Source organism: Coenobita brevimanus, chromosome 84 (assembly GCF_032717465.1).
Source record: "Coenobita brevimanus isolate Jiangsu-jjx chromosome 84, ASM3271746v2, whole genome shotgun sequence".
NCBI lineage: Eukaryota > Metazoa > Arthropoda > Malacostraca > Decapoda > Coenobitidae > Coenobita > Coenobita brevimanus.
In genome coordinates this window covers 41,125,247-41,153,085 of record NC_137037.1, presented here as the reverse complement: position 1 = coordinate 41,153,085, position 27,839 = coordinate 41,125,247, and the positions used below count along the sequence as shown (strand labels likewise).

Below are 27,839 nucleotides of genomic sequence, written 5' to 3'. Positions count from 1 at the left end.
CACATCAGCGCTACTTCATTGCTATGTCACACCATGTTACTTATTACAACATATGACGATACATGAAGACATGAAGATCGTGGTGTGTCGTGGGAAAGTTCCTGGCAGTGGGACATAGGCTTTTGTCTGAAGAGGAATTGGTGATGCACTATGACGCACTTGTCAGTGTTGGTCTGAAGGGCTGCCGATTAGGCAATTCTGGACAAAAATATTCATCAAAAATTAAGGTTTAGCATGACATGTTTCAGTATTTGGTGCGTCATAGGGCAGGGTGTCTATTTCCAGGCCAACACACTCAAATAGTCAGCATTGTCTTGGTTGCGGTTTGGGGGAGGGGAGAGAGGGGCGCACACAATTTTTGGCGATTTACTCAAAAACTATTGGTCGTATCAGAATTCCGACAACACCATTTGAAAGCTCGCGAAATTCTGCATCTAGACATAGGTTTAGTGCTTGCATTACCAGACAAAACTTTGTACTAGAGTGCAGGGCATTTATTTTCACACTATTGAACAACAGTATTCTTACCTCATTTTGGTACTTTCACAGTACTTTTACTCATCAATTTTGTGTTTTTATTAGCTTATCGTATTGTATAAACAATAGGGAAGATGACAGTATACAATTTATACCAATATAACCAATTTCTGGGGCAAATAAATTACATGGGAATGTTTTTCCTTTGTGTGCGAGTCCAGCCTGCCCTCATGGCATTTTCTCTGATCATGTCACACATACTTACAGAAAACTTACGGTGCACGAGGGGATCAATAAGCAAAGACTCTCATCCTCCAATAAGGACAAAAACAAATTCCCATGTTGGTAATATGACAATCACCTCACATAGGGTGGCGACCATTAAAACTCACCCAAAGAAGAAAGATCGAAGGGAACAGCTGAAGTAGGGTCTCAAGTTTAGTCTCCCCACTGACGAGTTGAGCAGTAAATAAAGGGAGTTAACCATATACCAGCGGTGGGCATGCAAATGTATAGGAACGCACTGGATGACAGACTGGAGGGAAACCAGTTGATGAGGGACATCATTCTTTACTTAAACCGCACTACCATCAACATGACCCTGGGTCTGCACAGAATAAAAAGCACAGTACCTATTTTTTTTGTCAGGTCCCTATTTGGCCTGGTCCTCCCAATGGAGGTACATCAGTACCTAGGTGGTGCAGAAGGAGTGGCAAAACCCACAAGGATTTCTTGCAGAGAAGCACACAGATGAGATGAAAACAATAAGGTTTGTAACTCCTTCCAGTTGCCACACAGCCCCTGACAGTAACACTGCAGTATTCAAGGGATGATGCCATAAGGTAAGAAAAAAAACTACTGTCCAAAGAGAAACATGTAGAAGAGAAATGGAGGAGGAAAGGGGAACAATAAACTAGAATGGAAAAGGCATTAAGAAGTAATCACAGAACGGCCCTTGGAGACAACCTTTATGAGAATGCTTTTGCCTTGACTCAGACCTGGCACAGGAGAACTGCAGGAGAAGTGGATGCGGACTTTAGGCCAAGAAATCGAGGCCCAGCAGGAAAAGGGAGTCCCCTCTTACTCTTACCCACTGTCCCCAGTGACCTAGGATGGCAGATGGGAGGGGCAGGGGTCCTGGACCTCAAAGTAAGGATTTGCAGGTCAGGTTCTTCAGAGGCAACTGGAATGGAAACATCTGATACCTCTGGGCCAGGGGTGCCAGATATAACTGACATCTCAGGAGTCCTCCCAGACACATGGTAGAGCCCAGAAGGCTGCTGCACTGGAGGAAAATTCCCAGAATTGGTAAATCCACCACAGAAACCTTATTTGGATGATCATCCACATCCAGAGACTCTGTGGAACCACAGTGACGTTTTGATTGGGGAAGGGGTAATTCATGACATGCAGTCAAGGACCGTGATGGAAGGGAGACGACAGTCTCACAAGCATGGATCTCAGCTTCAAGAAGGAGAGGCTGTGGTCAGAGAGAATGAAGTAGGAGATGGGCTCACAGTAGACAATGATAAAGAGGGACCCTGTGATGACTTAATGGCAGGATGGTGTTTACTCTTGTGCTGTGATAGAATCGAAGCATAAGAGCCCTCCATTCTAAAAACTGAAGCCAGGGACCTACCCTGGGCTTCAGCAAAACTTACTTTAACCCTGTTACAAATAAGAAGGATCTCCCTTTCTAGCCAAAAACAGTCACAATCATTTGAGGAGGCAGGATGTGCCTCATGACAATCGATGCAACAAGTCAGCCGACGGCATTCCCTACTCATATGGGTGGAGTCACCACAATTAACACACTGCTGGGAGGCCCTTTTGTAACTGACGACAGTTGCATCCAACATGACCATACATCTAACAAGGGTAGCAGCGCCTGGGATTCGAGACAGAAGGTTTAACTTTAAAGGAAAGCCATGCAACCTTGATAGAGAAAGGAAGAACAGTACTGTCAAAAGTTAGTGACAACAATGGAGTAGGAGTGAGAACATCTAATTTCTTCTGAAACCTCTCTACCTCCAAAACTTTGTGCATTGGCAGTTCCTTGAGAAGCTTCTTTGAGTGGCATAGTAGGTCTCAGGCATTCCCCACGGCACTGTTTGAATGTACAGACATCGCATCAGGATCCACACATTTAGCAACTAGATGCGAATCTTCTTCAGGGGATGTAACCTCCACCAGACAGTTAATAACCCTTGAGCAGACATCCTCGGCTCTACCACAAACAGATACGGTACAATTTCACACTGAACTTCAAAAATATCAAGATTAATTTATTACAGGCTGACTGTCCAAAATATAAAGAACAAGGTATTTAACAAAATTTACCTCTTCAAAGACACCTGGAAAGTCCTCACAAACAGAACCATTCAACACCACTGATATGCTACATGTGGCCTTTGGTCCTGGCCCAACCCACGGACCTCAGACTACCAAAACCCGGCTGGTAGGAATTCCTTATGTGAAGGCACTGGTGCCTCAGCAGAAGGAGAGACCAATAAAAGTTTGGGGACAGGTGCAGGGTTGTCGTCAACATTCGCAAGTAAAGAGGCCATATACGGTACGGCAAGTATGACCTTCGTTCCCCCATCTCTTCACCCACCACGGATCCCAGCAAGGGGAGGACATATGCAAGGGATAACACCGCTGGGGACTCCAGAGATAGTGAGGGAGTATGTGCAGGGTAACCACGGGGGGACCCGGACAAGGGTGACTCGAGGGCAATAGAAGCCACCAGGCCTCCCATTGTCTACTTGACCCTAGTCAACATGTGATCAGTCGGTTGACCTGGCCATGCCCAACCAGGCCGCCCATCTAACCAGAATAGGGGACCAAAGAGGAGTGTTGCTAGCTGCAGGGCACACCTTGCAGCATCGCTCAACCCCTAGGACTCCCTTTTTTTTGTGCAAGGAAGAAGGAACCAGATGCCAGGAGCCTGCAAACTGTTCCCTCCAAGGAAGAATAAAAACAAGATAACAGAGAGCCAAATTCAAGATTTGTTCAGCATTATGGGACACCATGCACAACAAACACGTATTGAGGCAAAACCTCTGCTCAAGATGGAAGACGGGCAGGAAGGAGCAACATCACTGGCAGGCCTCCTTTACCAGTGTTGCAGGGGGGGGAGGGGTGCTTGGTTGAAGCGGCTGACAAATGCCGAACCCTACAAAGGTAGGTAGACTTCGAAAGTAGATGACACCGCTGGCCGCGCTTCAAGCCCCACCACCATGTCAAGGTGACTCTTGTCAGGGGAAAGTCGAATGGAGTATAGAATTTTTTCCTTAATAGGGTTGTAAATATAGAGAACAAATTGCCAAGGGATGTGAATGTTGGGGTCGGGGTTGAGAATGGAAGACCGAAACGGACCTAGGACAAGGTCACAGAGTGTGACCTGAAGGATAAGAGACTGAATAGGGAGGCTGCCAGAGATCGAGCAGCATGGAAAGCCGCCATTAGGTGACCAAAGCCGACGCATGAAAGCATGTTGGAGTCTTTGTAAACGGAACGAAACGAAACTATGATAATGGAGATTGAGTGTAACATTTAAAATTGTCTGGATAAATATATAGATTCAAACACAACTACAGTAAGTGTATTCATAATTGAATAGTACAAAATCTGGGTAATAGTGTCTAGAGATGTTGTAAATAGCGGTACAGTATTAACATTCAAAATGGCCTGGATAAACATCTACTCGTAGATTCAAACACGGCTAAACGTATTCACAACAGAGTAACAAAAAAATCTGGGTAACAGTTTTCTTCTCAATGTGATCACGGAGAAGACAGCCATAGTGAAATATTGTGAAGAAACTAGCGCGTATTTTCCCTTACAGATTAAGATAGTGCAGATTATAGGTTTTCCAGTCTATCTTCGCTCTGAATTTCCATGACAATTTTTTCAATGCTGCATGGTGGTTTGTCTTACTGATTCCTGTTGGCTTCAGCTGGAGGTTTTGATGGTCGGGGTGGGGGAGCCTTCTTGCTTTACAATCCATATTTGACGCTCCCAAAAGCAGTTACCATAGTTATAGTCTTCTTTGTAATATAAAACCTCCAAAGGACCATTAAGGGTTTTGATATTTGCCTTGCGTTGTACTCCTTTGTTCTCTCTCTCTCTCTCTCTCTCTCTCTCTCTCTCTCTCTCTCTCTCTCTCTCTCTCTCTCTCATTAATACAAAAACACCTACTTGTTCCACTTCCAAACATACCTTCCTCCACCTTCACATACTACACTTATAAATCACCAACACAGCACGCTATTACACGTATTTACTCTATCACCAGATGTCGTTTCGTTGTTTTGATGATATGGAACTAAATACCACGTTACCATCTGAATCCACTTTTTCAAAAGATTGAATTCGAATACTTTTCATACGAAGTGAAATAATTCCATTTTAAGTCGATTATTTTCCAGAGCAACAAGTATTTGAATGCCTAGTGATAAAAAATAATGTTTTATTTTTTTTTTTACAATGCGTTTTATTACAGCTTACATACATTTAAGAGGAGCCTGTGGAGTTATTTAAGAGGAGCCTGTGGAGTCACATGGAGAGACAGGCTGACGAATGAGAATATAAAGGAGCGTTGTGGTGTTGATGTGGATGTGATAGGAAGCGTTATGAGGAACACACTGAGGTGGTTTGGCCATGTGGAGAGGATGGAGGGTGAAAGACTGACGAAGAGAGTGTATGTGAGTGAGGTGGAGGGGTGAAGCGTGAGGGGAAGGCCGAGGCTGAGATGGAGGGATGGGGTGGAGAGGTATATGAAAGAGGGGTGTGTGAGTTGGGAGCAGGGCAGTGAAATGGCGGGGGACAGGGCGACTTGGAGGCGATTTGTTTGTGGCCACCCCAAACGGGATTGAGGCGTCTGGCAATAGATAGATAGATAGACATACATTACTCTATTTCACAAAGAGTACAGGTTATTTACTCGTAGATAACCCGGATATATAACCACCCTTATGGAGTTTAAATTAACAGTGAAAAAATATGTACATGAAACAGGCAATGTCGAAACGTTTCTGGTACTGACGATTGATACATTAACTTTAAAAGAAAAGAAAAAAAAAATAGACTGAGCAGTTATATGTTAAGGAGGAGGCCTAACTAATCTATATGTTTCCTTTCCTTTCAGCAATTTGTGATGGAGAAGGTGATGAATCGCACACTCGTAGCGATGTGGTACGAGAGGCATGTAGACAGAACACTGAGGGACGACGACAAGGAAGATTAGCTTAGAGGAGTTACTGTGAAGGAGATACTGTGTAAGAGTAACTGTGTAGGAGTTACCATTAGGAGTTACAGTGTAGGAGTTACAATCTAGGAATTACTGTGTAGGAGTTACAGTCTAGGAGCTATCACCTACGAGTTACTGTGTAGGAGTTATCTTCTAGGAGTTATTGTGTAGGAGTTACAATCTAAGAGTTACCATCTAGGAGCTATCGTGTAGGAGTTGAGTTACCATCTGGGAGTTAATGTGTAGGAGTTACCACCTAAGACAACGGTTCTTAAACCTTTTCGACTCCGATACTCTGATGTTCAACTCCATGTCAACCTGATCCCCCATTTCTAATATTATTACTCTTCACACTCAGTTTCCTCTAAAAAACGAGAAACGAGAATTGTGATGGCTGTCAGTTATTCGTAGTTACCAGGCACAATTTTGTTCTTCATTTTTTTTTTCAGGATGCCTTTCTGGATACTCCTAAGAACCAATTTGATACTTCCTAGGGGTACTGAGGTACCACTTTAAGAACAATGATCCAGGAGTTGCAGATTTTTTTTTTTTAATAACAACAGAGGAAGGAAAAACAAATGAGTAAAAAAAAATAATCCATACACCAGATTACTAGTGTTCTTTGTTCATAAAATATCTGTAACAGACTTGAACAGCGGTAGGTTGAAGTTTGGAGAGAAACAACTCTGGGGAAGCGAGTTCCAGAGAGATGCAGTTCGGGGAATGAAATTATTCTGATAGGCAGAAGTTCTGCAATATGGCTGAGTGACATTCCAGTCATGAGCGCTACCAGATGCCCGTGTAGCACGAGGGAAGGCATGGGGAGGTGGCACCGTAGACGCAACTTCGTCTGAACATTTGCCATAAAAATATCTGTAAAATAATGCAAGGGAGGCAACATTCCTTCTTACTTGTAGGGGAGATAGTTTATTTGTAATGGTAGGGTTGTTAATAATTCTAACAGCTTTGTTCTGAATTTTGTCTAGTTGTTTTAATGCAACCTCTCCACATCCATTCCACAAGGGTGAGCAATATTTAAGCCGAGAGCGCACATAACTCTTATAAATTATAGCTAACTGCTCGTCAGTGAAGAGTAGGAGTTACCATCTAGGACAGTGGTTCTTATTTTTAGTTTTATTTTTTATTTATTTATTTTTTTTGCCGCTGCTACCCCTTGGCACACCAAGATAGACTGTTAGGGCGCGCCCACATGTGTGCTGGAACAAGTGCTGGCAACATGTAAACAACACAGTAATGAACAAGTTGCAAACATGCTGGGAACAGCGGAGTCCAGATCATGTTGGCAACATCATGATGAAGTCTCAGCTGCCTCGTATGGACACACTTGCCATCATCTCTGCTGCCAGCAAGTTTGAAGTTGCACTGTAACATATTTGCATACATCTGTCCAAATACTGCTGCATACATGTATCCAAACATGTTGCCAGCTGTGTTGTCAACACATGTTCGAGTACATGTGTGGACGCACACTTACTATCCCACCCTACTTAAACCGAGAAAAAGAGTAGAAAAATATCATGGTATAAGAAAAGTATTTTCCATATGATTACATAAGCTATACAAAAAAGTCAGTATGTGGTTTTCAACTACACTGTGTGTAGAACACACACTTGGCCAGACTACTAGTGTGATGGGTGAAGCATTTTTTCCTTAATCAGTTTTTCTATGCATGGCTCAGAGGCAATACGTATCGCATGTCATAGTCAATAAGCATCCTTTTTTTTTTATTATTATTACATAGCAGAAAAGCCCACTTCACAGTGGTATGTAGCTGTAAAAGGCATAAGGATCGTGTGTGCCCACTATGACAGAATGGCGTATTCGTTACCAAGCTTTATGCAGAAAGTAGCCGGATCCTGTTCATGATATATATATTTTTTTTTTACTGTCTTATAAAAAAAAGAAAAAAAAATCGCGGAGGAAAGCTTTACCGATTTTACCCTCTTGAAAAGGCAAAATTATCCCTATGGAGGTAATTTCCCCCCAGGTTAAGAACCACTATAGGAGTTACTGTGTAGGAGTTACCATCTAGGAGTTACTATGTAGAAGTTAGCATCTAGGAGTTACTAGGTAGGAATTACCATCTAGGAGTTACTGTGTAGAAATTACCATCTAGGAGTTACTGTGTAGGAGTTACCATCTAGGAGTTACTGTGTAGGAGTTAGCATCCATGAGTTACTGTGTAGGAGTTGGCATCTAGGAGTTACAGTGCAGAGATTACCATGTAGGAGTTACTATATAGGAGTTACCATCTAGGAGTTACTGTGTAGGAGTATTTAGGAGTTACCATCTAGAAGTTAAGTTATCGCTTAGGAGTTATGGATAAGGTACTGTTTAGGAGTTGCTGTATAAGGACAAGGGGTTACTGTATGAAAATTACCATTTAGAGGCAGCCGCAGTATAGGAGCTGTAGTCTAGGTGGAGTTACTCTATAAATACAAGAGATATTTTTTAAGAGTTAACATCTGAACGAGTTGCTGCATAAGTCGAAGGAGTTACTGTATAAGACCCCATCTAGAAGGACTCACTCTCCGGAAGAAACCGTGCACCTTGAGTCACAAAGAATCAACCATAAAAATCGCCATCAATTGCAGCGTTCTCTGGATTGTTAAAGCCTGGCTAGTGTCCTTTTAATAAGCTGTATATCATCTGGGGTATATCAGTAAATTGTCGGCAGATCACAGTGCTGTTAGCTTTGTAACTCCTTCAGTCCGATGATCTATATATACTTAATTTTATATTTACTATCTCAAGACTATTTATAAAACAGTGTTGCCAACTTTTTGGCATTGCTCAGCCCTACACGGATAGTAACATTACCCTACAGTACCATTCATTACCATACGGTTCAGGAAAAAATTCAAATTATTACCTTTTTTATTTGATTATATATATATATATATATATATATATATATATATATATATATATATACATATATATATATATATATATATATATATATATATATATATATATATATATATATATATATATATATATATATACCCTCACTAGGGTAATTACCGTACAGCTGGCAATCCTATTAAAAAAATTAGGAAACGTGTTGTAATGCGGGGACTGATGAAGTGTATATCTTTCGAAAGCTCAATAAAATCGTCTGGTAGTTGGAGCAATAAGATCAAATATACGGCAGTGTCTTACTGGCTGTACAGTATAACGTCACATGATTGGTTGGTAGGAAATTGTGGCACAGTATATATATATATATATATATATATATATATATATATATATATATATACCCTCACTAGGGTAATTACCGTACAGCTGGCAATCCTATTAAAAAAATTAGGAAACGTGTTGTAATGCGGGGACTGATGAAGTGTATATCTTTCGAAAGCTCAATAAAATCGTCTGGTAGTTGGAGCAATAAGATCAAATATACGGCAGTGTCTTACTGGCTGTACAGTATAACGTCACATGATTGGTTGGTAGGAAATTGTGGCACAGTCCCAGTATGCAAAATATATAACAATCCCTTCGATTCATTTGATTACACAACCTACGCGAGAGGACGACAGCACTGTACACTTTGTCACAAACTGGAGTCTTCTTACTTCGTCCACATTCTGACATCCTGAAGAAAAGGTGTCCCGGGTACCGATATAAAGTATTCTTGTCGGGACTCACAATATGGAGGGCTGTTATCATTGCTCAGTCTCCGTAACTCTTGTGTTCATTGAAAGATAGTGCATTTCCTTCCGCACATACGTGAATAAGTGTGCAGTTTAGCAGGGGTGGTTAGTAGTGTGAGAAATATTTGGAACAACTACGTCTACCACAAACTGACGAAAGGTGAGGGTTGACACACATCATACAAACTTACACATCAAGATCCCACACAGGCCAACAGTGAAAGAAGTCATTAATAACAAAAGCCTCCATCAACAGCAGTTACATTAACAGAAGGTATGCATTGGCAAAAGTTACCCAGTAAAAGTCACCATGGACAGAAGTTACCATTAACACAAGTCACCATCAACAAAAGTCACTATCAGCATAAGCCAGTAAAGCAGGGGTGGGGAACCTTTCTCCTATTAAGGGCCAGTAGGATATTTTTAACATCATTCGCGGGCCATACAAAATTATTACACACACACACACACACACACACACACACACACACACATATATATATATATATATATATATATATATATATATATATATATATATATATATATATATATATATATATATATATATATATTCGTTCATGAGTTTATGGAATTGCACATATGAATTGCCTCGCGAGCCTGATCAAATGTCTTGTGGGCCTTATACGGCCCGGTGGCCGGACGTTCCCCACCCCTGCATTAAAAGAACGGAAGTCACCATCCACCAACAGCACAAGTCACCATCAACAGAAGTAAAAAATAACAAAAGCCGTAAATAACAAACATCAACATCGACAGAAGTCACTAATAGCACAAGTCACCATCAACCTAAGTCCCAGATAACAGAAATTACCATAACCATAAGTCACTTTCAGCAGGTCACTATCAAGAGATGTCACTAATAACACAAGTCACCATCATCAGAAGTCACAGATAACAGAAGTCACCATCAAACAAGTTACCATCTCCTTAACCCCTCCAATCCACCTGATGTGTTTTCTGTTATATTCTTACACTTTTTTCTTTTCTTTCTGGAATAGATTTTTCAAACTGGAAGTGTTTGATATAGTTTTAATGAACCTTTCCACAACTGGAGGTGCTCGCATAATTTAGTAAAATCGTGTGGAGGGTGCAAGAATAATCAAACTACTATGTCATTTTAGCGAAGGGCTGCGGCATTATAGTTTCCCACAGTTATATTATCAGCTATGCCCTTTTACTCTAACTTGACCTAAAACTGACATTTTTCTATCATGAACGCTCGGTTGCAAACACTGATTAACACTAGAATATGAGTCATGATTAAATGCTATGGGAAGAACGCAGAGCCATGATATTTCTCTTCTGTCACTCAGGTACGTGAAATAAGCCGGCAAAGGACGAAAATCTGGGTCAAGTTAGCCCAAAAAGAATATAGTCAGGTGCAAGAGTTAGCAGGGCATCTTCGACGGGAAAGTTTGGATGGATTGTTTGTCATGTATTTATTAGTCTCATTGTTGGTGATTTGCCTTTTTAATAATATTTATATTCTTGTAATATTGATTAGCTTCCGGAATAGTAGTTCTTAGACACCACTTCAACTAGTTTTAAGTGTTTTACTGATCTAAGTTTGGTGATTTGCTTTATCTAGGATAAGTTCTTACTTTATTATTATTATTATTATTATTATTTTTGCGTAATCCTAAGTTCACTATTTTCTTATTTCTATTCGTTCTTAGGTTAGTTTTAATTAATTTCTAGTTTGTTTCTCCATCTTCCTAGTTCGATGAACACTTTTTGAATTTCACCTTTGTTTACAACCATACATACTAACTTAACACGTCTGTTTGGACGCTAGGGGGCGTCAAAGCTTTAACTACACAACTGTTCTTCGGACGTCCCTGGTGTATTTGATTCCGTTATGTAAGTTATGCTCACAAAAAATCAGTACCTCAGGAGCTACGGAAAATTCCCTGAATCGGAAAAGCTCTTAAGAATGTACATTAAGGGCTCCGGTAGCTAGGCAAGAACAGGCCTGGGTGGTGAGTTGGAGAGGGAGTGGAACGGCCCGAACGGGGAAGTGTTAGTGCGTTTGGTCATGGTTGTTATAGTCCTTATATTACTTTGTACGACCAGTTAAAATCAATAAATGTTTTAAGCTTTAATATACAGTTTATTTACCTGTTTCTGTGTGAAATTTCATCTTTGCGTTTTTCCCTCGTGTCCCTTCTACCCATCCGACCGACTCTCTTCAAGTTCTCTTCAACTTCCCGTTTCTCTTTTTCTTCCAACATTCCCTCCCCTCTCTTTTACTCCTCTCTATCCCTCACTTTGATTTGGCAGGTTCTCTCTCCTACTGTACTTCTTCCTCTCTTCCTACATTTTCTCCTTAGCGTTTTTCCCCTCTCTCTGTCTTTTCAGTTGACTCTTTATTACCTTGTTCCTCCCTCTCCTCTCCATTTCCCGCTTATTCCTCTTTGTTTTTCTCCATTTTCTTAACTCCTCCATCTGGATTTCTTCTCCATGTTTCTCCCTCATTTTCCGTTTCTCTTATCTTTTACGCTTCCTTCTTATCTGCGTTTTTTCCGCTTCCTGTTAACTTTTCCATGTGATAACTCTTTCTCTTGGTTCCGCCTGTTCAGGTCCTTCACCTTTATCATTCTTTTTCTGTGTCTATCCTTCTCTGTTCCTAAAAATCTCAACCTTCCTGTTACTTTTTTTTCTTTTTCTTTTTTTTTTTTCTTTTTTTTTACTTTTCTCTCCACTTCAGGTGGCCTAACACCAAGCGACAAACCTGATGGTTTCCTGTAACCCACGAAACCATTTAAAACGCTGGGTAGTAACTATCCAATCATATAACGGGGTGATGTGGAGTCAATTATACTGTCTCTGTGAAATTGGTGGAGATGCAAATGCGACGTCCATCCAGGAACCAAACCTCCACACTTTTTCCCTCGTCTCGCTTTGGCGAGGCGGTATCTACAGCAAGGGAACATTGGCACATTTACCGGGACAGTCCGGCAGGTTTCCAACGGTTTATGGGTCTGCCCAGCCAGACAGACCAGGGTTACTCAACAACAACTCATGGTACATGCAGTCCTAATGTAAGGAGCTTTGGAGATTTTGTTACACTCATTCCTTATCGATTTATTCACCACAGCACACTGTAGTATCGTACTGCATGTTGCTGATGTAAATTATGTCGAAAGTAAAGCGATACAGACAACGTATAGGAGAACGTTAAGGTGAAGTATGTAAAATAAATCGCTAAGGATGAGATGCTACGAAGTTGTCTAAGTTACCTAAAACACGGCACCCTCCCTTTCTGATTTATTCTACATATTACACCTTAACCTCTTCAGTGCCATGATGTCTTTAGCTGTCTTATTTCTGGAATCTGCAGATGATTTTGTTCAGGTTAGGCGAGCCCCCTGGTGGCCAAGGGGTTAATGAAGGCTGCATCTAACCATTCCATTTCGAAAAGTCTTTCCTGATCCAATTAATATCGTCTGAAAGTAGCAAGGAAAAAAATAAAATAATAAGTCACGGTATTGAAGGAATTATTATCCTCTTGTATATCGTTGATGTAAACTGCACCATTGTTAAAGCGATTAGGATAACATATGAGAGGGTGTCAGGGTGTACTATGCAACATGATTTTTAAGGAAAAGGCGTCGCGAATTCTCCTGTGCCATCTAGAATAAGAATGTATCCACGCATCAGCTGCACAGTGCTCGTCAGGTCTGTAAGGACTTATGGAATTTTGTATATTTTAGTCTTGTTAACCTTCTCATCCATCCTTTTTTTTTTTTTATAGTAAATAAGGGGGCAGGGGAGGGAAGGGGAAAGGGAAGAGGAAAGTAAGAAAGGATGCGAGAAAGTCGAAGAGTAAACGTCGGTGGGCTGTCCACCTTATTGTGTGTGTGTGTGTGTGTGTGTGTGTGTGTGTGTGTGTGTGTGTGTGTGTGTGTGTGTGTGTGTGTGTGTGTGTGTGTGTGTGTGTGTGTGTGTGCGTATGTGTGTGTGTGTTTGTGTGTGTGTGAAAAAGATACACCCTGAAATTAATACAGATATATGCACCTACTTCTTGAAGCACAGATGAAGAAATAGGAACATTCTATGACATCTCCCAGATTATGGAAGAAGAAAAGACCAGATATACTATACTCCTTGGAGACTTCAATGCAAAAGTTGGCAAATCGAAAAAGGAGAATCATTTATAGAAGAATGCAAAGTAGGAGAGGAATTACACTGGTGAAATGGTGGTCAATTTTGCTGACCTGAAATGTACAACATGAGAATGATGAACACATTCATCCATAAAAGAAAAGGGAGAAAATGGACCAGGAGAAGCCTAAATGTAGAAACAAAGAATGAAATCGACTTCATTTTAGCAGATAAGAACAACACGATCAGTTATCAACAAAGTAAGTATAGGAAGGGACCTTAGAATGGAGAGCTGCACAACCAGATTCAATTTCAGAAGTAAAAGAAAGAAGCTAATTGAACGTAAAATGTTAATGCCCACTAAAAGTATGCAAAAACAAAGCTACCTTTCAATTATAAATAATGAACTGATTCAGGCACTAAGTTATACAACGTGTGGCTCAGATGAGTGGAACAGTAGACTAACAGAAGTGTTAAGGGAACCAGCAGAAGTAGTAGGGGAAGCTAATATAACCAAAGCCAGCAAGTAGCCTATTAAAAAAAGACTCTCAATCCCACGAAAAAGAAGAAAGGAGACGAAAGTTAAAAACATGGAAAGATGCAACAGAAAGAGCTTATCAAGATAAGACAGAGAGAAGAAAAAAGAAAGAGGAACCTGTACCAGATAAAAGAAACCATTAAAAAAAAAAAAAAATCTGAAACAGGTCCAGAGCAAAATGGCACTAAGAAAGCAACAAATTATATTACTGAAAGACAAAAATAGTGAAGCCATCAAGAGAGAGGAGATGCCAAAGGGAGTTGATTTTTTTTTTTAACATATGATGAACAGAGGTAAGAAAACAAAATCATTACACCAAATTACAGGTGTCCTCTGTTCATAGAAAGTCTGTAACATGTGTTGGACATGAACGGCTGTAGGTTGAAGTTTGAGGGGAAACTAACCTGAGGAGGCGAGTTCCAAAGAGAAGCAGTTCTGGGAATAAATGAATTCTGATTGTCAGAAGTTCTGCAATAAGGCAGTGTGATGGTCCAGTCATGAGTGCTACCAGATGCCTGTATAGCACGGGGGAAGGCGTAAAGAGGTGGCACAACTGACACAACTTCATCTGTGCATTTACCATAAAAGTATATGTTAAATAAAGCAAAGGAGGCTACATTCTGTCTTACCTGTAATGGAGGTAGTTCATGAGTAATTGGGGTTGTTAATTATTATACCTTTGTTCTGAACTTTGTCCAGTTGTTTTAGTGCAACCTTTTCACATCCACTTCACAAGAGTGAACAATATTCGAGCTAAGAGTGCACATGACTCTTGTAAATTTCAGCTAACTGCTCGTCAGTGAAGAAGTTATGTATTCTGTACAATAATCCAAGTTCCTTGAAGGCGGTTCAAGCAAGTGATCTAACATGAGATGTCCAACTGAGGGTATTTTTAGCGAGACACTGATAATTCAATACTTTTAGAGATAGGAATATTGGCTGAAGTGAAGGTAACAGAGGAATCAGGCAATACCTGTCTGTTAGCAAACTAGACATGGTTTTTCTAACATTAAATGAGACTTATTTTGTCCCCATTCAGTGATTCTAGGTAAGTCTTCATCTAAGGAGATTGCTGTGCTGAGTTGGGAGTTAGAGATATCAGACTTTGTGAATGGGTGTTTAAGTATGAAGGAACTGATGAGTCATCTGCATATGAGTGAAGGAGATTATGGGTGATACAGATGAAATCATTAAGACGAATTAGGAATAGGGTTGGAGCCAGGACTGATCCTTGTGGCATGCCGGCTACTCGAGTGGAAATTGGAATATACATCATCTACTTTTACTCTTATCTTTCTGTCTCTGTGATTTGAGGAAATCGGTGGAACAAAAGACGATATTCCATAGCAAGGGAGTGTGGATAGTAGGGAACGGTGCCACACTCTGTCAGAAACTTTAAAAATATCAAGGGCTACTATATGGTCAATTGACTGATGCATGATATGAGTAAAGTGACTGAGTATATCAACAGTCCATCTTTCATGGCGAAAACCATGCTGCCTGTAGCTAACTGAGTTGTTGGATTCAAGATGTATAACAATGTGCTTATTAATGACAATCTCAAATACTTTTCCAAGAGATGTGATAGCCGTTGGAATGTACTGAGACGGATCAAACGAACATCCTCTTTTGGAACTGGGTGGAGGATGGCTTCTTTCCAAGAATTATGGAATGATAAAGTAAATATCTTTAGTCTGAACAGGAGCTAGTTCTGGCGAACACTTTTCAAAATGACTGAAGAAATTCCATTTAGAATTGAAGGTTTGTTGGTTGGTTAATTGTCTAGGATGGATTTTATGCACAGTATCTAGTCTGTATCTTCACTGGAGTCAAGTTTTAGCACAGAATGTTATGAATGACTTCCTCTAAGGTATATTTTATGGGAAACGTATTGGCAAGAATGTTAGCTTTTCCACGTGGGTAATTTATAGTCTTTCCATTTAAATATTATAGTGGAGGGATGGGTGATGACTTGTTACAGCTACTCTCGAAAGAACTGAAAGTTGACCAGATTATTCTATTGCCATTAGGATTACCGTATTTAATATAGTTTGGATGACTGGATGTGAAGGTTTCATTTGGCAAGATTTATTGCTGTTTTTGCGTAACTCCTAGCAATATTAAAGTGGCTGAGGGATTCGGTAATATTAAGTAAGGGCTATATGCTGAAGACCTTTGGGTCACTTTTATGGCACAATTGCAGTCGAACCATTTAGGGGAGTTTGGGTATGAACAGTTCCATGCCAACTAATATTAAGTCACTGATGTGGGACTGGTTAGACTGAAGTCAGTGGAGAAGAAAGACTGCCGTGGAATATCAGCTAGATAATTATTACATCCATCCCAGTCTGCTCCATCAAAGCGCCTTTTTTTTTTTTTTTTTTTCTTTTTGTCCGACTCTGGGCATAGGCTTCACAGCCTGCTATCAAGGCCCAGCAGTCCTCCTACATACCATACACCTCTACATGTCACCACTTCGGCGCTAACACCCACCGTCCATATCGAATACATGCTAGGGCTGTCTCATACAGGACTAGTGTATTGGTGTTAGCGGGGGTATTTTTACGACATGTCGGCGGGACTTCTTGTAGATCAGTAAAGCCTGATTTAATGAAATTCAAATCCTTAAACCGTTCCCTGCCCCAGCCGGGATTCGAACCTGGGTCCGTTAGGACTGCAGGCCATCTCTCTACCGATTGAGCCACCGTCACCCTGACTGGTTTAGAAAAGGGAGGTTTGGGGCAACTGACTAATGAGGCTTTGATGAGATTGTGGTCGGATGATCCAAATGGTGACAGTACCTCTATTCTGTATTGATCTGGGTTATTTGTTAGGAATAGGTCCAAGAGACAGGCACTATGGTCAGGATAATCTGGTATTCTGGTTGGCTGTTTTACCAGTTGCGTGAAATAAAACGATTCTGCAGACAGCTCGCACTCTAGGCCAGTATCATCATTCCTGGCAGAATGCAATAACCATTGTATGGACGTTAAAATCGCCCAACACTATGCATCAGAGACAATAGTACCAACAGCTGACTTTTCATTTAACACAAGCGACAAAGTAGGAAAAGAGGGAAGGCCCCAGAAGAAGGAACAGTAACAGATTTACTGTCTGATTCAGGAGCAGAAGTTCAAAGCCAACTAGCCCACTTATTTATCCACTGTGCAAACAAATCGAAAATTCCTCAGACATGGTGTAATGTAATAGTAATTTTGTTTTTCAAGAAAGGTGGCTCAAAACACATCATTAAATATCGACTTATAAGTTTATTATCAGTTATTTACACACTTCTCGTTAAAGCTTTTATGAAGAGAACAACAAATTTGGAAGAAAACCAACGTCGTGAGTAGGCAGGATTCCGAAGGGGGTATTCGACGACTGATCATCTGCACACAATGAATCAGCTAACTGAGAAAACTACAGAATATAATGAATCACTGTGCTTACGCTTTGTCAGTTACAAAAAGGCTTTCGGCTCAGAGGTGCACATAGCAAATATAAACTCACTTGAGAGCAAGGAGTAAACGAGAACACTGTAAAATTGCTCGAAAACATATGTAAAGAGGGAACTGCTACAGACTCAGAAAAGCTAAGACTGAGGAAGGCTTGCGTCAGGGTGGTACAGTTTCACGAAAATTATTTACGGCCTGCCTTGAAGGCATTTTCAGAAAGGAAGAATGTGAGAAAGAATTTAAACATATATGGAGATTTGTAGATGACATTGTCCTAATTTTGGAAACTGCAAAAAAGTTGGAAGAAATGTAAAATGACGTAAATAGAGAACGTTTCAAAGTAGGGCTAAAGATGAACTAGGGTAAAACTATAGCGATGTTTTATTCTAATACGCCAAAGAAAGTTATCAAAATAAACGAAGAAACTCTTGAAGTTAAGCAGTATAATCACTCGGGGAAAATACTATACTATCGAAAGGCCACAAAAACGAAGTAAAAAGACGTATTACAACCTGATGAAAAGCTTTCGGTAAACACAGAGACATCATGAAAAGTTGCTTGTCAGTACGTATGAAACGAAAAGTATATACACGTATCCAAAATACCAGCTATGACTTACTCATGTGAAACCTGGAAACTGGCAAAATCAGTGAAAAACAAACTAATACGTTCTCAATGAGCAATAGAAAGATCAATGCTGCGAATATCTCTGAAAGACAGGAAGAGATTAACTTGGGTGAGTGAGCAGGCTAAAGTCATGAACATTACAGAAGTTATTAAAGAACAGAAATGGAGGTGCGCAGGTAATCTAGCAAGAACAAGGGGATAATTGATGAAGCAAGACGCTAACTGACTGGCCTCAAGAGATTGCAGGCACAGAAGAAAACTGACCAGACAAGTGGAAGCGATTAGATAGAGAAGTGTGCAGGCAAAACCTGGCGGAGATTGGCTCATTCAAGGAATTCGTGAAGAAGATTGGAGGAGGCCTTTGTTCAGCAGTTGATTTGCAATATTTTATATATATATATATATATATATATATATATATATATATATATATATATATATAGGTATGTATGTCGGGTACACAGGAAACTGTAAAGATGCCGAGACGAACCACATAATAACTCAATGCAAGGCGCGATTGCAGCCCTTGAGATCAATGGCCTATAGTGGTGCAGGGGTGGGTATACCAGTACTAAAAATGATGTGCCTTACTATCGTCAGATCGGTATTGGAGTACGCAAGCCCATTCCTCTCTTGCCTTGGTGAAGGAAGACTGAAAAAACTTGAAAAATCCAGAATGGCGCAATGAGGATCATACTTACAGCAGTTGCGCAAGGAACACCATGATAGATGTCATGAGACTTGAGCTAAATTTGCAGAGTGTAAAAAATAGAATTCAGGAAGACAATGTGGCAGCTGCAATAAGACACATGCAGTAAAAAAGCGGACTGGGACTCCGTAACAGCATCAGAGATGTTTTTAAAGGAACCAGAACCTTCTGGAGGCAAGGCAAGAACGGCTATGTGAAAGAGCTTGCGAGGAACCTACCCAAATACGAGGTACAAAACTTCTGTGAGAGGGTACCGTAGACACCTAGTCCTCCACCCTGGGAAGAGGAAGAGATAATGATGAGCATATCTCCACTACGGAAAAAGAAGGAATCTTATGCTGTAGGTGACCTAAGGACACAGTACAAAACAAAGTAAATAAACTCTAAAATGAAAACACTGCTCACGTCTACTGCGATGGTTCGGTCAGAGAGGATGGCAGAGCAGGGTGTGGGATCGTAATAGTAGAGAAAGCAAACAGTGCATGTGTACACAGCGAAATAAATCTCAGAATAAGCAACAACGTGTCTTCCACTCAGGCAGAACTAATGCAATATTATACGGCCTCAGGGAGATCACAGGAGGTGAAGGAAAAGTGTGCTTCTTCGTAGACAGCCGAGGAGCACTGGAGTCCCTTAACAGAACTGCACCTGCACTGGGAGATGTACTCTTCCAGCTTAGTGCTATCCTGCATCAGCTCAAACTATCGGGTAGAAACATTCCATTTACATGGATACCATCCCATGTTGGAATACCAGGCAACGAAAGAGCTGATGAACTAGCCAAGAGTGCTGCAGAAAAAGAAGACATAGATGTAGTATGCCAACTAATCTTGAAACAGATTAAAACTATAATATGAACAAAACAAGGTCAAGAGGAAAAACAGAGAATGTAGCAGCAACATTCCAGTAGCGAAACCATGTCACACTACTCTAATGTTGCTCTGAGAACCCACTTTACATATGGAAAATATAAAAATGAGTGGAAAGATTCCGTATGCATTAGACTGAGATTAGGCTATAAATATCTATAGCAGCTTGGAGTGGATACGCCCGATTATAAAACGTGCTGCAGACTGTGTTATGAACCCAGAGCCCACACCCTGCAACACTGTGTACTTCTGTCTGTCTATCTATTGCCAGATGCCTTAATCCCGTAAGGGGACAGGGCGACCCCGTAAGGGGTCGCCCTGTCCCCCGCCATTTCATTGCCCTGCTCCCAGCTCACCCCCCCCCACCTCTCATATACCTCTCCACTTCATCCCTCCATCTCATCCTAGGCCTCCCCCTCTCTCTCCCCCCCTCCACCTTATTCATATACACTCTCCTCGTCAGGCTCTAACTCTCCATCCTCACCACATGGATAAACCACCTTTATGTGTTTCTCCTAACGCTTCATATCACATCCACATCCACACCACAACGCTCCTTCACTTCCTCATTTGTCAGTCTATCTCTCCATGTGACTCCACATGCTCCTCTCAAATAACTCATTGAAGAACTATGTTCTTCACTGCACAAAATTAGGGCAGTTTAGAAATCCTGCTTTAGACTCAGTGACTGAACAAGTCGTTTGGATGTTTAATAACGATAAAATATGAAGTATATTGAACTGTAAAAACATCAGACACATACTTAAGTAGACATTGCTATACTGTGATGTACGAGTAACTGAACAAAATATCTCAGAGTAGGGTGAAGAGTAGATTATGTTCTTAAGTTCTTATGTGATATCTCAGGGTGGGGTGAAGAGTTCATTATGTTCTTATGCTCTTATGTAATACCTCTGAGGAGGGTGAAGAGTACAATATGTTCTTATAATCTTATGTAACATCTTAGAGTAGGGTGAAGAGTACATTATGTTCTTATGTAATATCTCAGAGTAGTGTGAAGAGTAGCTCAGCCTCCTTTTGAGGTGATAATGTAATATATATATATATATATATATATATATATATATATATATATATATATAGATAGATAGATAGATAGATAGATAGATATAGATAGATAGATAGATGTAATTAATATATATATGTATATATATATATATATATATATATATATATATATATATATGTGTGTGTGTGTGTGTGTGTGTGTATACCTGTATACGATTATGTATGCATAACTGTTTGTCTGAAGTCTAAAAAAGCCTCAAGGCTACCTCTCTGGAGGACGGCACCAATGACCCGTACTGGTGACCTACGTTTCGGGCAGCGCTTAGTCAGACCCCTCACTCACAACCCTACCCGCATGGGAGATCCTGCCAGATGTCAATACATCCAAGGGTAAGCTTGTGGGATAGTAAGGGCACGCAAGCCCCCTATTACGACAAGGTGGCTGCCCACGGGGAGGTATCTTCTGGTGAAGCATGTGAAGGAGAAAATAATGGCTGATATCGAGAAAGCAAAATATTTTAGATTTTTTTTTTTTTTTTTTTTTTTAACAGCAGTCCTGACGTTTCCCATACATATCAGATATCTGAAGTGAAAAGATTTATTCACGTTCAAGGTGTATGTGTGTGTGTGTGTGTGTGTGTGTGTGTGTGTGTAAGATTGGGCCTGTTGGGTTAAGAATTTCGAAGAGCTGAATGATGAGTGAATGAATTGGCTATATAGTCTTGTTGACTGGGCTCTGTTGGCATTTCTACTGGTTTTGTGGTTTTGTGCTTTTTTTTTTTTTTGATGCTTACCATCTCGCGGGGAACAAAAACGTATTAGTAATTAGACAGGTATATTGCACCACTATTCTAACAACTTGAGGAGGACAGAAGCTATGACGGGACTGCTTGACAGAAAAAATAAGCAGACACAAATGATTAACTTGAAGACATTGAGAACAGACGGCGAGATGGAAAATGAACTCAAACAGATTCTCCAGATATAGAAAGGGTGAATATATTGACAGAAACAAAAGGGATATGAGTGATGCTCTGAGGTTACGTAATAAGGAGCGACGAAAGTGACTCATTAACCCGGAAACGTGCATAGTTGGCAAGAACGCTGAGGTAAATACTCGAACAGTGCCAGGGATAATTCTGGAGAGAGAGAGAGAGAGAGAGAGAGAGAGAGAGAGAGAGAGAGAGAGAGAGAGAGAGAGAGAGAGAGAGAGAGAGAGAGAGAGAGAGAGAGAGAGAGAGATTTATGCAACCAACAAAATAATAACTGGCATAACAAGCTTCAGTCTAACGTTTAATATCGTCCTGGAGAAAACTACGTAATTTTTCGCTATAACCCAGCCACTAACCAACTCAGCCCAAGGACGCTACTTATATTTTGTTCTTTCACTCTCCTGGCGATTTTACTCGCGTGACTTTCGAAATGGAGGTGTTTGGTGTCCTCGTTAACCCCATCGTTACAAGAGGCCTGCGTGTTGGTGAGGAAGCTTTCATATGGTGGCAGAGATACTACTCAAGGCGGCTGCACTATCTGGTCATGTAAGCGTCCCTCATCTTCCTCCCAGTCACCCGAAAAAAGGCTGATGGACTGCAGGTGGGCAAGTTAAGACAGCGATCCACTGGGTTCACATAACAACAACAATCACCACTACCACTACAGACCTTATACTGTAGATCACAATGAAGAGATTCAGTGTGTTCATCTCTGAAGCAAAATAAAGTAGGTTTTGCACATGTCATATATGATTGGCCGTCTTGACCCGTGGCGTCACCAGGGCACCGGCTCGATCACGGAGCCATGAAAACAGTGTGTTTTGGACTGCCCAGTGTGATGCACTGCCTGCTTTATTTTATATATTTCATGAGGATATAATACTGTTCACAATGTGCAGTGTGTTTGGGTGATCTGGAAAGACATTTGATGGTCATTACCTGTGAGACTTTCGCATGCCGAATGATAACAATCAGATCAGAGCTGCCAGATTAGAAATACAGAATTATCGTACAGAGGCCACAAAATGATGGAATTTACAAAAAAATTATCGTACACATACACGTTATTTACATAAATAAATATATATATATATATATATATATATATATATATATATATATATATATATATATATATTTACATAAATAAATATATATATATATATATATAAGCAGTATTTAACATTCACAAAATTTTGCTACCGCATGAGGAAAGATGGTTTTCTGGTAAGAAAAATGGCAGAAATGTGTTCAGTTTCATTTCATGAGGAATCTTTCTTGCTTAATCTACAATTTATCTACCTAATGATTTTTTATTGAGACTGAAATGTTGGTACTGATAATGCTATAGGTTTGACAAATTTGGACTGAAGGTCGTATTCTAGGTTGATTAGGAGGCTTCGTAGTATATCTTCAGCGATTTGCTTTCCACTTTTCATCTTGTTATTGGCTTGTATGCTAAGCAAAGTCTACCTAGTATCAATATAGTTGACATCAGGTGTCAAAAAATCTGTAAAATAAACTGATCTTGAATTTGGCTTTCTATTTTTATCTTATTTGCTTATTTATTCGGAGAAAGACTATCTTTGCTGTTTTTTGTCTATGGATTCTCATCTCTGTCCTCTCCTCAAAGAAGGGACATACATCGTCAAAGATAATGTAGTGAAGAACCCTCCTCTGTAAAGGAAAATACGACTTTCTACGATGATATTATGACATATTTAGTCATTAGTATTTTTTGTGTGTGTGTGTTTGTGTGTCTGACTCTGGGCATAGGCTTCACAGCCAGCTCCCAAGGCCCAGCAATCCTCCTACATACAATACACCTTCACATGTCACCATTTCAGCGCTAACACCAATCGTCCATATTGCATACATGCTAGGGCCGTCTCATACAGGACTGGTTTATTGGTATTAGTCATTTCCTGAGAGCTTGGTACGAAGCCAGTCAGTATAAAAATAAAGTTGAACTTGACCTACCCCTCTCTCTCTCTCTCTCTCTCTCTCTCTCTCTCTCTCTCTCTCTCTCTCTCTCTCTCTCTCTCGTTCTATTTATTTTTTTAAGGAAATCGTAAAAGTATTGGTGATGATGGTTATTGTTGTTGTGATGGTGGTTATTGTTGTGGTGATGGTAGTTGTTAATGTGGTGTTGGTGGTGATGGTAGTTATTGTTATGGTGGTGGTTGTTGCTGTGGTGGTGGTGGTGATGATGGTGGTTAGTGTTGTTGTGCTGGTGGTTACTGTTGTTGTGGTGGTGATTGTTGGTGTGCTGGTGGTGGTTGTTGTGGTGGTGGTGGTTGTTGCTGTGGTGGTGGTGGTGCTGGTGGTTATTGCTGTTGTTGTGCTGGTGGTTAATTGTTGTTGTTTTGGTGGTGGTGGTGGTTGTTGTTGTTGTGCTGGTGCTGGTGGTGACGGGTTTTGTTGTGGTGGTGGTCGTTGTTGTGGTGGTGATGGTTGTTGTTGTGGTGGTGGCGGTCGTTGTTGTGGTGGCTGTTGGTGTGGGAAATGTGGTTGTTGTTGTGGTGGTGGTGGTTGTTGCGGTGGTGGTTGTTGCGGTGGTGGTTGTTGCGGTGGTGGTTGTTGCGGTGGTGGTTGTTGCGGTGGTGGTTGTTGCGGTGGTGGTTGTTACGGTGGTGGTTTCTATTTCATCAGAAACGTGAACTCGGTGGACTGCAGGCTTAAGTTTCGCTTCTGCAACCCACCATCCTCCTTTCGGGGGATAGGGAAGCAGCTGAGGGAAGCTTGATAGCCAGACAGTTGAGCTGCTCGTTGGGTCGGCGCCACCATAAACACATTCCGACGCTTTCCACACCCCAAAGCAGCATAGTGTTGCGGCATTTCTAGGTAAATAGTGGTCAACTTGGCCCATTGTCAGGAACATGACATCATCTGCCTTGACCGTTTCAAGATGGCGGCCGTGCAGACGCATTGAAAGTAGTAACATGCGGCATCTAAGCTTAATAAGTCTACAGTATGGAGGAGCTTTCTCATGGGTAGCACCGCGAAATTTGTGTCCGCCGCCCTGCCAGCCATGTTACGCCACGCCTGATGCAGTTTTTGTACTGAGATGCTCATTGAGTTTTTGAATGCAGCTCATGATTCCAGAAAATATAGTGCCATGGTCCACTGTGCAGCTTATGGATGCAAAAATGGGCACAGGAATTCATCGAAGAGAGATGGCATTACATTTCACAAGTTAGAACTATATCTTGTTGCTAATTCTACTGTATAACATTACTGCCCCCTGGGGAGGGGCGGGATTCTTCCATGTCCTCTTCTCTTCTGTTTACATTCTCTTGTAGATATTTCCATGTTTCTTCCGGCCCTTATCAATTTGGACCTTGGCATGAATAGTCTAAGGACTTCCCACACCAATTCAGCACTACTACTTCGATGTAAAACAGCTTCAACATTACTATCACTTCAACGTAATACCGCACTATCTTTTCGCTTACTGCCATTACCTTTCTATGCCTTAGTGCCATAAAGGGTAAGTTCTGCACTGCTGCAACCAGTGGCGTTGTTTTATACTCTTGGCTAAATGAACCCCATATGATTCGCTGAACTACGCAAAAAAAAAAAAAATAATAATAATAATAATAATAATCCATGTTTTTGTATTATAAACGACGAGTGCGGGTGTTTCACTATGGCTGCCAGAGATGCACATCCGCAGCGGAGATAGCCCCTCCATACTATAGAGCTCATGGTCTCTACACTGTGCTGTCTATATAAATAGACATGTCAACTCTTTTGGGGTCCCCTGGGGGATACTGCATCACTTAAATGCCAAAAGTCGCTGGAATAACAAAGACCTTGACATTTATCTTAATCATTTACATTTCATGGACATACGTACTCTCTTTAATGTCCATATTGATTATAAAAACATATTCTTAGGCTATACGGTGTGTTGCTTTGGTTAATCGAAATGGAATGTGTGATTACAACGATTCTTATTGTCTCCATTTTTTGATTGGAACTATCCTTTACTAGTCTTCGATTTTTTTTTTTCATTATACTTGCATGCAGATCATTAAACACATGCGAGGCGGGAAAATTCGGTAGAGGAAAATGTATCACTGTCAATAACTGTCATTATACAGTAGCTGCGCGTCCGCACGTGTGCTCAAACAAGTGTTGGCAACATATAAGCAGTAACGACCACGCTGCAAACATGCTGGGAACAGCAGTGTCCAGATCATGTTGGCAACATCATGATGAAGTCTCAGCTGCCTGGTATGGCCACACTTATCCCATCACCTCTGCTGCCTGTGTTAAAAAACTGCTCTGAAATATGTTTGCATACATCTCTCCAAATACTACTGCAAACATGTTCCCGAACATGTTGCCAGCTGTGCTGCCAACATATACAGTATTTAAGCACACGTGTGGACACTCACTAATGATCTGGCAACTACATCTCACTGCAGGGAGCGCTGAATGGGAGACTCAAAATTTCGTGCTACCTAGCTGGAGAACCTAGCTTATAACTGTCGTTAATCTTCTAATGTCTGGGTTAACTTATGAGATTTGGTTTAAGACCATAGAAAACTAAAGTCACTAAAATACTCATTAAAATATATATATATATCACATCGATGAATGTTTTTGACTATCCCTTTAAAGCACATAATGTCTCCGCCCAATACTTTAAAGGCATACATTTACAAAATATTAAATATAAGAAAATAATGAATCGTCAGTACAAAGAATTATGTTAATAATGAATCATTGTCAGCCCTTAATATATAAAAGCGACCAGCAAAGAGAAGTAATTCAGTGCGACGATGTGAAGGACTGTCGCATGAGTAGACGACAATTTTTGGAACAACTTACTGAACTTGAGTAAAAGCAGTAGAGTATGCTGTTAGACACACGCGAATACCAACCATTATGTAACTCATAGGGTGCCACTGAGCAGGAGCAAAATGCAACTCGGGTGAATGCGCCAAGCAGTCGCAGCTGCGCTACGTTCTCACTGTCTCACACTTGCCAGTGTTGCTCTGTCATTAGTGTGGTGCGCGTGGTGGGCGAGGTTCATCTTAGCTATACCCACCTGAACATTGCAGGAGCATAATAACACAACACTCACACCATTTATGTAATGTATTGGGCCTACAGTTACAAGAGAATTTTCAGTATCCCTGCTGGATGATAGATACCGCTTCCCCTACGCTATAACAACCTTGTCACAACCTATTAAAAGGTCATAGTAACAACACTGAAAAGGTGTTTATGGAATGTAATAGGCCTCCATGCATTAATGAATTTCAGCATCGCCTTGGGACGAAAGATAACTATTCCTCTGCCTTGCAGTACTCTGAAAAAGCAAATATTAGAAAAGCAAAATAAGGTAATCCAATACATGTACCAGTCATGCAGTGCGCAGGGTCTTGGTTCGTATCTAGCAGATGTGTAATATCTCATTTCACTCTTCACTCTCATCAAAAGCATATCATTAAATGCTAATTCTCTCAATAATAATATACCACCATCACTGTTTTCTCGCTTTCGGGAAGATTCTTTGATCAGGAGAGACTATCGCACTAGAGGGATAAAACGCTGCCTTTATTAACCCCTTCACTGCTGAGCGTCCCTCTAAACTGATTAAAATGGTCTACAGGCAGCAAGACTAAATCACCAGAATACATCTTGGGATTCAGGGTCTAATGGCACCACTGAAAACAAACATTTAGTGTATCGCGGCATTAGTGAGTGTACAATGTTTCAAATTTCTTCCGTCTTGTGATTCAGTTTCTAAAGCCAGACGGAGCAACGAATAATTTTTGTCGTTGACTGATTTATCATGCTGAAAATTTCGCCGGCACTTTCCTGCCGGCTGTAGTGAGGAAGAGGATTCCGGGAAATATTTATGCGATATGAAACTGAAACATATAATATATATATATATATATATATATATATATATATATATATATATATATATATATATGAAAGGATACTTTCTGACGTTCAGGGCGGTAGGAGAAATATGGAGTACAGGATTCACTACCGGTAACACACATAGTCCGGGAGCCCAGACCAATTTATTCAAGTGAACAGAGGAATAAGGTTTGTTGG

The 27,839-nt window shown here is 40.7% G+C and overlaps 1 protein-coding gene across 1 annotated transcript in view; it reads left to right on the top strand.

The window, feature by feature from the left end:
• The first annotated feature begins 26,788 nt into the window (after positions 1–26,788).
• LOC145410142 (monocarboxylate transporter 9-like) overlaps positions 26,789–27,839 on the top strand; it is a 59,774-nt gene continuing 58,723 nt past the window's right edge. Inside the window, exon 1 of the mRNA XM_080280340.1 lies at positions 26,789–26,859. Coding sequence (XP_080136466.1) covers positions 26,858–26,859 — 2 coding nt within the window. The 5' untranslated portion in view covers positions 26,789–26,857. The remainder of the gene's footprint in view (positions 26,860–27,839) is intronic.